A 12032-nucleotide genomic window follows, 5' to 3' on the forward strand; every position below is an offset into this window, starting at 1 on the left:
ACAAATCCTGGTGACTGTCTATTCTGGAGAAGAAGGATATCAGAGTAGGGGAGTGGAGCCAGACAGACACTTTAGCCATGCTTGAGATACTGTTTCAAGGATATATTCAAATACAATATTTCAAATAAAATGAACACAATGTTCATTTTCCCCCATAATAAAGATAAGAAAGTTTGGGGGAAATCATGCTCAAGTGTCCATCCTGTTTGACTATGGCTGGTGGGAGTATAGGGACTGTTCTTTTCTTCTTATAATTTCTTTGCAGTTTTCTGTTGCAACAAGCAAAAATGTCTCCAGACACGGTCAAAAAGTCCCCCCGGGGGCAAAACCGCCCCAAGTGAGAACTATCTTAATTTAGACATCATCACGCACAATACCAGGCTGGATGAAGCACAAGCTGGAATCAAGATTGCCGGGAGAAATATCAATAACCTCAGATACACAGATGACACCACCCTTATGGCAGAAAGTGAAGAAGAACTAAAGAGCCTCTTGATGAAAGTGAAAGGGGAGAGTGAAAAAGTTGGCTTAAAACAACATTCAGAAAACTAAGATCATGGCATCCGGTCCCATCAGATCAGATCAGTCGCTCAGTAGTGTCCAACTCTTTGTGACCTCATGAATCGTAGCACGCCAGGCCTCCCTGTCCATCACCAACTCCCGGAGTTCACTCAGACTCATGTCCATCTAGTCAGTGATGCCATCCAGCCATCTCATCCTCTGTCGTCCCCTTCGCCTCCTGCCCCCAATCCCTCCCAGCATCAGAGTCTTTTCCAATGAGTCAACTCTTCGCATGAGGTGGCCAAAGTACTGGAGTTTCAGCTTTAGCATCATTCCTTCCAAAGAAATCCCAGGGCTGATCTCCTTCAGAATGGACTGGTTGGATCTCCTTGCAGTCCAAGGGACTCTCAAGAGTCTTCTCCAACACCACAGTTCAAAAGCATCAATTCTCCGGTGCTCAGCCTTCTTCACAGTCCAACTCTCACATCCATACATGACCACAGGAAAAACCACAGCCTTGACTAGACGAACCTTTGTTGGCAAGGTAATGTCTCTGCTTTTGAATATGCTATCTAGGTTGGTCATAACTTTCCTTCGAAGGAGTAAGCGTCTGGTCCCATCACTTCATGGCAAACAGATGGGGAAACAATGGAAACAGCAAGACACTTTATTTTCTTGGGCTCCAAAATCACTGCAGATGGTGGCTGCAGCCATGAAATTAAAAGACAATTGCTCCTTGGAAGAAAAGCTATGACCAACCTAGAGAGCATATTAAAAAGCAGAGACATTACTTTGCCAACAAAGGTCCAGTCAAAGCTACGGTTTTTCCAGTAGTCATATATGGATGTGAGAGTTGGACTATAAAGAAAGTTGAGCGCCAAAGAATTGATGCTTTTGCACTGTGGTGTTGGAGAAGACTTGAGAGTCCCTTGGACTACAAGGAGATCCAACCTGTCAATCCTAAAGGAAATCAGTCCTGAATATTCATTGGAAGGACTGATGCTGAAGCTGAAACTCCAATACTTTGGCCTCCTAATGCAAAGAACTGACTCACTGGAAAAGACCCTGATGCTAGCAAAGATTGAAGGCGAGAGGAGAAGGGGACGACAGAGCATGAGATGGTTGGATGGCATCACCAACTCAGTGGATCTGAGTTTGAGTGAACTCCGGGAGTTGGTGATGGACAGGGAGGCCTGGCGTGCTGCAGTCCATGGGTCGCAAGGAGTCGAACACGACCAACCGAGCGACTGAACTGAACTGAAGACGCTTTGTATCTTTAAACTTTACATAACTGTTTCAAAAATTTCAAAGTTAAATCCTTTGTTAAGTACCTCACACTCCAAGTGAGAAAGATGCTGCAGAAGTGAAGAAAGTTGCAAGTGAAGTAATTCCCAGAGAAAGCACTAGGAATAATCTAGTTGTCATTCCAGAGAAAGAGGTGCACAGGCCTGGGGATGCCTACTTCCTAACCGGTCTTCCGCAATAATGGGACTAGGGGAGCCAAGCCCAGCCCCGCTACCTCTCGGCGAAGGTCGGGTCAGGGAACAAGCCGCCAGCCCTACCTCTACGCGTGAGACCCTTGCTCAGCACAATAGCAACAACCCAGCAGCAGCAACGCCAAAAATACGTACAGTGTCCTGCAGCTCCAAACCTCCCGCCTTCGCGCTGCATCTTGGGAGGTCCAGGCCGGAGGCTGCGTCCAGCGCAGAGGAGGCGGAGCCTGCCCATCCGGCCAGAACTCGGTTGCCATGGGAGCCTGAGGAGGCGGGGCCTCCGGGGAATATTGTAAAAGTGAATGGCAGGCGGAGCTCGCAGGGGCGGATCTCTGCAAGGGAAGAGCCCGAGATTCGCGGGCTGGCGGGGGAGGGTCCGCAGTTCAGGACGTCGGGGGCGGGGCCCGAACGCGAAGCGAATGGAAAGCCAGGTTGAGGGCCTGGTCCCGCCTCCAGACCCGAGCGGACACACCAGATTGGGCGGCGTGGAGACGCTTCCGCCTTCCTTCCGTTGTCACGCGACCGCCTCCACCTCCCGCCCTTCCCTCTTTACCTCCTGGCCAGCTTGCCCAGTGCTGAGATATTCGGACCGCAGCTGTGGAAAGGAGCGACGCCAACTCTGATCATGTCCACGACCGCGACTATCGCCGAGGTGAGGAGCTGACCAGATCACTGCCGGACCCCGAAGCCGCCTCTGAGGCGAGGGGGCCGCACGCCCAGGTGCAGGTGGGCTGGGCTGAGGGGAAGTGAGATGGTGCCTGTAACGTCTAAGCGTCCCTTCGTTTCTCTCTTCTAGTATCAAGCCCAGAATAAAGCCAGGCTCATCTCTGAGGTTCGACGGAGGTTTGAAGCTGAGTATGTGACAGGTGGGTACCGCGATCTTGGTGTTGAGGCAGGTATGCCATGAGCGGCCCCAACTTTGCTGAGATGTTTGCTTGGTCTCTGTGGAAGCCGATAGGTACCATTTCGATCCTCACGAGGACCATGCCTTCTACGTTTTCTAGGTTTTCTCTCCTTAATATGGCAAGGATACTGCTCCAGCTGGGCAAGTGACGTGTCTCTTGCTTCCTAAAGGGTTAATGTGAGTTAGAAATTCGTGTTTCGAGTATCTCGAGTTTATGGAACTTTCAGGACACTTGTTAGGCCCTCAGCTCAGGTGACGCCGTTCCTCTGGTGACCTGTCAGGAACAACAACCGAGAAAATGAACCTGGAAATTGCCGAAATACTATTCACGTGTGCTTAATTGGGTATCTGAATCCCTAGGTTAGTTTGCCTAATTCCACTTTATACAACCCAGCAGGTGCCCGCGAAGTAGGCCCCCCTGTGCTGGAGCAGGTTCTTTTCATCTCACACTGTACCTAGCAAAGTACCTGTGCGTCCCAAATTGATTTATTGGGTGAACCTCTCTGTCCATATGTCACAGATAACTGGAGTTGTCCAATATTTAACTGATGATTTAATACCTGTACAGTAATTTTCAAAATCCTTCAGGATAATTTAAGTACAGACTAAAGACCAGTCTTGACCCTGCCTCTTAATAGCTTGCTTGTCTTTTCTGAGCCCCTGATTCCATATTTGTGAAGTTTGACTAACTAGGAGGATTAAATGAAAATATGTATAGCAAACTGTGTAGCATGGGGTTAGCATATAGTAGGCTCTCAGTAAGTAGTTTTCCGCAGTAGCCTTTTTGGTTACATGGAATAAGTTCAGCTTCTACATCTTGACTTCAGTGCTGAGGGTTCCCTGCAACTTTAGATGGCACTAGCTTGTATGTCAGTAATAACCTAGAACAAATAAAGAAATGTGTTCTGAATAACCTGATCAGTAAATCTTTTCATCCCTCCCTGTCAATTTTCCTCACACCCCAAATCTTGTACCGGAGAGTTGCAAAAGCATTTAATTCACTTTCAGCCCAATGATATAACTGGTTCCAGTAAAGAGATAATTCTAAAATTGATTTCTAGGGAAACATAATTCTTAGCTGTATAGTTTATAATATTGTGAAGTAACCCAGAACTTGACCTAATGTGCTAGTACTCACCAATAGTTGTTTACTTAGGCCCAAGGGAGGAAGCAGGATACAGCCAGGAGAATTTAGTAATAGATAAAATCTTAAAGGTCATCTCCGTCCAACCTTCTCATTTTTACAATGAAGAAAGTGAACTCTGGAGAGAGTAAATAATTTGCTCAAATAGGTCTTCTGAATTCACTGTAGTAATCTTTTGGCAACACTGGCATATCTAATTAGATCATGGCCCTCCTCAGCTTAAAACCCTCTAGTACCGTTCTACTGTGTTTAGGAAAAAAAAAAAAATCTCAGTTATTTTTGGTGGCCTGCAACACCATCCTCATGTTACTACTTTTCTTGCTCAGTGCAAATTTCACCACTGCCCACAATAAGAAATGTATTATATATTGCAGTCCAGTACACACTCATACACATCACTGAAGCGACAGTTCATTAAAGAATACTTACGTTGAAAACCTATGACTCCCTGGTACACTGATGCACAAAATTAACATCATAACCTACAGATGTGACCCACAAAATAGTGTGACCAGCTTCTTTTATGCCCTTCAAACTGACTTGAGTCTGTTTCCATCTCGGGACCTTTCCATTTCTCTGTCTGGAAGACTCCACCAAGCATAGCTAGGTTCTGCTTTTCCATCTTGGTTTAAATATATCTGAGAGACCTTTGCTGTTTATTAAATGGCCTCCCTGTCTTGTCTCCATTACAGTTCTTATCATAACCTATAACTCTGGTTATTAAATGGCCTCCCTGTCTTGTCTCCTTTATGGTTATCATCACCTGTAACCTCCCTCGTTTATTTGTTGACTTATTATTGTTCATTTCCTTCAGTAAAATGTGGGTCTGGGGCAACCTGTGGGCCATGAGGGCAGGGTCTGATTCCCCTCTGTATACTTAGCACAGTTCTCAATACATAGTCATTGACTGAATATAGCAACACTTAAATATAAATATACATATACATATGAAGATGAGTCCAAGTCTGCATGAAGGGCTGTCCTGTCTCCTCTCCCCCACAAAAATCTGGCAAAGAGCAGTCTTCACAAAATGTCTCATAAAGACCAGTGTTATTTCAAAGTAAAGCACTGTCTGGCATTAAGTATAAGGAGGGTTTTGTCACACCTGGGTATGTGTGAATGAGTTATCTGCACAGCCATGGCAAATACTGATTTAATTAATTTAAAGACTTGCATTAGTAAGGAAAAGAAAAATTCTTGAGACTTTCTCCCCTTAAAGTTTCAGTTGTTTCGTGAAATAGAGCGTTGGGTAAAGGTAGAGTGGGAAACTGGCACAAAGGGTTTTATGATTTGTCCGTGTTCTCCCTTTCAAGTTTACTTTTTAGAAGTTAGCGAGATGTTGAGAACAACCACTTTCCTCCTTCCTCTTTGATTCTCCCTTTTCTCTCACCATTAACAATATTTTGTTTCAGAAGTGGCTTTAGGCAGACTTAAGCAAACATGTTTTTCCTAAAGGAAAATATTATCTGCAGTGTATCAGTTTATACACTGGCTGAACTCCAACAGCTCTTTTGGGGGTGGGTTCTTGGAAATTCCAAGCATGTTTTTGTTTCCACAGAAATTATTACCAATTATGGATAGATTTCTGGCTGCTAAAAGAACAAATTTGAAGGTCATAATTGTTGTAGCACTGCTAATTGTCCTTTTTATCCCTCATTGTTTCTCTGAGAAATTTCATGCTGAGTCCCACTCTCTCTTCCTCCTTCTTGTGGCCAGGGCAAGAGACTAGTCTCTTGTGACAAAAATTTATTCAGTTCCTGTTTCATTCTGGGAAGCAGTTTGCCAATATTAGAGATAGAGCCCCTTCCTGAACTACTACAATCTAGTAAAGGTGTTAAGACAGAAATGTTAAAGGCAAATGCTGTCCAGAGGAATAGGAATGCTAAAATCATTTCTGTAGGAGTCCAAGACCAGGAAAAATCACATCTAATTTGGGTGGCTGAGTTAGCACAGAGTTGGAAAAACCTTCTCAGAAAAGGCGGTATTTCTCAAGAACTTTGGGAGATGTTAGAACTCGGCCAGCCAGATAGCGAATGTGATCCAGGTGGATCAGATAGTCCAGGTTGAGCTGCTTAAGTGAGAAGGTATGGGGCATGTTTCAGAAGCCAGAGGAAGTCCACTTTGATGATCCTTAAGGAGCACACCTGACCAAAAACAGTGGGCGTATAGCGTGGAGATCCATGGCCACTGAAGCAATACATTTGTACGCAACTGAGGTTTGTGGGTTTTATTATTTTAGGCTTGTTATCTGATTCTACAAGTATGTGAATTTATTTAAATAAATTTGTGTTATACCAAAAACAGTCCAGAGGATCTCCCATAAACTTATCATACAGAGATACAGCTCTTCTAACAGTGAACGAACTTTTTTCTATACATTAAAACAAACACTTAAAAGATCATTCTGTATGTAGTTTTCTGTGTTCTATTTTTTATTGCCATGATTTTATTTCCCCATATTAGGAAGTAACCAACATTTAACATTACTTAATATTCACTTATGTAAATAAAAGAGAATTTTCTTTTATCTGAAATAGCCTCTTTTGGACATTTAGATTCTTTCCCCTTTTTTTTTGTTTGTTAATATTTTGTGCAGTAGTTCAGACTGTTTCCGGAAGAGTCATGTCTAGAAGTAGAATTATTGAAGAGTGAATAGTTTAGGATACTTGACATGTGTGCTTAATTCTCCTCCATATAAATTGCACCAAGCTTAATTCCCACTATTACATAGGAAAGTGTTAAGGTCACTATAGCCTTACCCAGATTAGGATCGTTTCTTAATGCTTTTTTCTTGGTTTTAATTTGCATTTGATTACTAGTGAGAATAAACTTCATGTATTTATATCCATTTGTAGTTTAAAATTCTTTTTTTCAATAGTGTGTGTTTTTTAAAATTGGTTTGGCCTTTTCTTGTTTGTCACGCTGACTTTTTTTCATTTTTTTGAATGAATGTATTCAAAATTACCCATTCCTCTGTGGTTTCTTCCATTGCTGTTACGTTAAATAATTGTCTCTTATTCAGTAACTTTTTCTAGTGCTGTTGTTTTGTGTTGGTCTCTTATTTCTTAATTTTGAAATATATTTTACATATAAAATGTATAAAACATAAACACCCATATACTCACTACTCAGAACTTTCTGTGTATCCCCCAACTCTGCCATTCACACGGTAGTTGCCTATCCTGCATTTGCTGTTACCCAGCCTCTTGCTTTAGAGAAGGCAATGGCACCCCACTCCAGTACTCTTACCTGGAAAATCCCATGGATGGAGGAGCCTGGAAGGCTGCAGTCCAAGGGGTCCCTGAGGGACTGAGCGACTTCACTTTCACTTTTCACTTTCATGCATTGGAGAAGGAAATGGCAACCCACTCCAGTGTTCTTGCCTGGAGAATCCCAGGGACGGGGGAGCCTGGTGGGCTGCCGTCTGTGGGGTCGCACAGAGTTGGACACGACTGAAGTGACTTAGCAGCAGCAGCAATCTCTTGCTTTTCATTAGCTTTGCCACCTGTGATGTATTCCTCACCACTGCTTTATTAAGTTTGCCTCTTTTTTGAGCTTGAAATAAAAGCTGAATATATTTCTCCATGATTTGCATCTGTGCTCATCTCTTTGCTCAAGAGTCATTCTTACTGTAGCTGATTCCTTTTTACAGTCGTGGTGTATCAACAGTTCACAGAATGGAAATACCAACTGATGAATTTGGGGTTCTTTCTAGATTTTACTACTATGTACAATGCTGCTATAAACATTCCTAAATGTATCTGATGCCTAGACTTTGTCTAGAGCAGTGGTTCTCAAAATTGGTCTAGGAACTAGAGTTTCTTGAGATGATTTCAAAGAGCTTCAGAGTCCAAACTATTTCCATAATAACACTAAGACATCATTTTCCTTTTTCACTGACATTCTCTCACAAGCACACAGTGGGGTTTCCCAGAGGTTACATGGCATGTGATGATATTACTCTAACAGATGATAGAATAAAGTGCTTATGTGTGGTTATATTTAAATTTTTCTCAGTTACGATACCTAATGTAGTAACTACCAGTAAATATAACCCATAGAAACAAAAAAGTCTTTAGAGGCCTCAGTTATTTTTTAAAACTCATTATTTTATATTGAAGTATAGTTGATTTACAATGTTGTAATAGTTTCAGATGTACAGCAAAGGGACTCAGCCATACATATACATGTATCCATTTTCCCCCAAACTCCCCTTTCATCCCAGCTGCTGCATAACACTGAGCAGAGTTCCCTGTGCTATACAGTTGGACCTTATTGGTTGTCCGTTTTAAATATAACAGTTTGTACTTGTCATTCCCAAACTCCTAGCCATCCCTTAACCTCATCTTTCCCCCCGGCAACCATAAGTTCATTCTCTAAGTCTGTGAGTCTGTTTCTGTTTTGTCAATAAGTTCATTTGTATCATTTCTTTTTAAATTCCACATATTAAGGGATGTCATGGGGTTTTTCTTCTTGTGTGAGGTGACTCAGTGTGACTCTGGGTCTATTCATGTTGCTACAAATGGTGTCATTTCACTCTCTTTTATGGCTGGGTAATATTCCATTGTGTATATGTGCTGCATCTTCCTTACGTATTCCTCTGTCAGTGGACACTTAGGTTCCTTCCGTGTCTTGGCTATTGTAAGCAGTGCTGCGCTGAACACTGTGGTGCATGTATCCTTTCAGATCATGTTTTTCTCTGAATATGCCCAGGAATGGGATTGCAGGGTGATATGGTAGCTCCATTCTTAGTTTTTTAAGGAACTTCCATACTGTTCTCCATAACGCTTGTAGAAACTTAACGTTCCTACCAACAATGTAGGAAGGTTCCCTTCTCTCCATATCCCCTCTCACATTTGTTGTTTGGATTTTTTGATGATAGCCATCTTGAGTGGTGTGAGATGATATCTCATTGTAGTTTTTATTCCCATTTCTCTAAAAATTAGCGATGTTGAACATCTTTTCATGTGCCTCTTGGCCATCTGTGTATCTTCTTTGGGGAAATGTCTCTTTAGGTCTTATGCTCATTTTTTGATTGGATTGTTTTGATTATATTAAACGTCATGAGCTGTTTGTAAATTTTGGAGACTAATCCCTTGTCAGTCACATCATTTGCAAATATTTTCTCCTAATCTCTGGGTTAGAAGAATTGATGCTTTTGAACTGTGGTGTTGGAGAAGACTCTTGAGAGTCCCTTGGACTGCAAGGAGATCCAACCAGTCCATCCTAAAGGAGATCAGTCCTGAATATTCATTGGAAGGACTGATGCTGAAGCTCCAACACTTTGGCTACCCGATTCGAAGAACAGACTCATTGGAAAAGACCCTGATGCTGGAAAAGATTGAAGATGGGAGGAGAAGGGGACGACAGGATGAGATGGTTGGATGGCATCACCGACTCAGTGGATCTGAGTTTGAGTGAATTCCAGGAGTTGGTGATGGACAGGGAGGCCTGGCGTGCTGCAGTCCATGGGGTCGCAGAGAGTCGGACATGACTTAGTGACTGAACTGGGTTATCTTTTTGTTTTATTAATTGTTTCCTTCACTGTGCAAAAGCTTTGGAGTTTAAGTAGGTCCCACTTGTTTATTTTTATTTTCATTATTCTGGGAGACAGATTGAAAAAAAGTATTTCTGGGATTTATGACACAGTGTGTTCTGCCTATGTTTTCCTCTAGGAGTTTTATAGTGTCTGCTCTCACATTTAGGTCTTTAATACATTTTGAGCTTATTTTTGTGTATTGTGTTTAAGAATGGTCAGACGTGTGGCTGTCTGATTTCCCAGCACCATTTGTTGAAGAGATCGTCTTTCCAACATTGAAGTCTTGCCTCCTTTGTCATAGGTTAATTGGCCATAGGTGCATGGGTTTATTTCTAGGCTTTGTGTCCTACTCCATTGATCTGTGTTTCTGTTTTTGTGTCAGTACGATAGTGTTTTGATGACTATAGCTTTGTAGTACAGTCTGAAGTCAGAGCCTGATTCCTCCAATTCCATTTTTCTTTCTCAAGATTGCTTTGGCCGTTTGGTGTCTTCTGTGTCTCCATACAAATTTTTCACAGAACTAGAAGTTCTGTGAAAAATGCCATTGGTAACTTGATGGGGATTGCAATCGGTAGATTGCCTTCGGTAGTATAGTCAGTTGCATGGTACTGATTCTTCCAGTCCATGAACGTGATATGATTAACAAACAATGTGATAGTTTCAGGTGAACAGCAAAGGGTCTCAGGTATTCATATACATGTATCCATTCTCCCCACAATCTCCTGCTGCTGCTGTAAAAAAAAAATTATTGCTTAATTTAAACTGTGCTGGGCCTTGGCCACTGCATGCAGGCTTTCTCTAGTTGCGGTGAGTGGAGCTACTGTTTGTCGCCATGCAATGGGGTTCTTATTGCAGAGCACAGGCTCTGGGGCGCGTGGGCTTCAGTAGTTGTGGTGCACAGGCTTTGTTGCACCACTGCATGTGCGGTCTTCCCAGAGCAGGATTGAACCCATGTCTCCCGCATTGGCAGGAGGATTGTTAACCACTGGACCACCAGGGAAGTCCTATTCTGTTGCCTTGGATGGAATGTAGAGCCCTAGTGTAAAAGGGGTCCAGAGACCAAGAAGTTTGAAAACTTCTGTAGCCAGCTGTGAACTGGGTGAGTGGTAGAATAGATTCTCAGTCCACTTTACTAGATAATCTAGTTTCCAAGGTGATTTCACCTGCTTTTATTTTAACCAGCAGTTTTTGAATGTCCTTGTTTTTCCACACCTTAAAAACTGGCATTGTTAGTGTTTTGTTTTTTATTTTTTCCCATCTGATGCCATTGGTAGAATATCTTATTGTGGTTTTAATTTGCATTTCTTTGAGTACAAGTGAGATTGAGCATCTCTTCATATTTTTATGGGCCATTTGGTTTCTGCTTATGAAAATAACTTCTTCAGATGGCCCTTTGTTCTTATGTATAAATTTTAGAATCAGTTTATTATGGTTTTGCAATCCGCGCCCCCACCCCCCACAAAAAAAAAGAACCTCTTTGGGGATTTTGAGTGGAATTGTGTTAAATCAGAAGATCAATTTTGGGAAACTTGACATAACAATGGTTAAATCTTTGGAGAACTTGGTATACATATCAGCCAAACTCTTCCTTATGGAAAGATTTATAATTTTCTCCATAAGGGTTAACCCACTTTTATTCAGTTTATTTCCACATACTTTATATGTTTTATTTTTGTGGTGCTTTAAAGAGTATCTCTTCAGAATGTATTCTCTACGTGATTGTTGCTGGTTTATAGAAAGTATGTTTGACTGTTTACATTAATATTGGACTCAAGAACCTTATTCGTTTCAATGAATTTATCTCTAGATAAGTTGGCAATTTCTTTGTAGATTATAGTATCACCTTGAAATAATGATAGTTTTCTTTCAGTTTTCTTTCTAACTTTTTAGAAAGAAAACTAATTGTCATTAACGATTTTTACAACTTTTAAGTACTTTTGCTTTATACTGGCTGGAACCTTTAAGAACACTGTTGAATCAGTGATAAAAGCCTACTTGTCTTATTCCTGATCTAGATAGCCCCAAACAAGATCTCTGTAGATGTCTTTTATCAGAATGAATAGGTTTCCTTCTGTTCCTCCTTTGCTAGGTTTGGTTTTTGTTCATTGTTTTGTTCCCATCACAATTAAGGGGTGAATTTTACTAAATGCATTTTCTTCATCTGTTGAATACATTGTATATGAAATGTTCACTTGGTTTTTCTCTTTTAATCTGTTAATATAGTTTATTGTATTAATCGGTTTTAAAAATATTTATTTTGCTGTAGTCAGTTGACATTTTCAGTAGCTGATATTTTCTTTGGAAATTTTGCATCTGTATTCAAAAATTGGTCTGTAAATTTCCTTTCTTGTATTTTTCCTGTGTGACTTTGATGTCAGAATTATTCAGGCTTCATAAAATCAGTTAGGAGTGTTTCTTCTTTTCTCTTCCCTGAAAGAAATGGTCATTGTG

The 12032-nt window shown here is 41.5% G+C and overlaps 1 protein-coding gene across 2 annotated transcripts in view; it reads left to right on the forward strand.

The window, feature by feature from the left end:
* Positions 1–2515: 2515 nt before the first annotated feature.
* MOSPD2 (motile sperm domain containing 2) overlaps positions 2516–12032 on the forward strand; it is an 84377-nt gene continuing 74860 nt past the window's right edge. Inside the window, exons 1-2 of one of the 2 annotated variants that reach the window (XM_027533289.1) lie at positions 2516–2646; positions 2791–2860. In XM_027533289.1, the coding sequence (XP_027389090.1) occupies positions 2620–2646; positions 2791–2860 (97 nt within the window). In that variant the 5' untranslated portion in view covers positions 2516–2619. The remainder of the gene's footprint in view (positions 2647–2790; positions 2861–12032) is intronic. The other variant, XM_027533291.1, reaches the window with a different exon arrangement.

This window comes from Bos indicus x Bos taurus, chromosome X (assembly GCF_003369695.1).
Source record: "Bos indicus x Bos taurus breed Angus x Brahman F1 hybrid chromosome X, Bos_hybrid_MaternalHap_v2.0, whole genome shotgun sequence".
Classification (NCBI taxonomy): domain Eukaryota; kingdom Metazoa; phylum Chordata; class Mammalia; order Artiodactyla; family Bovidae; genus Bos; species Bos indicus x Bos taurus.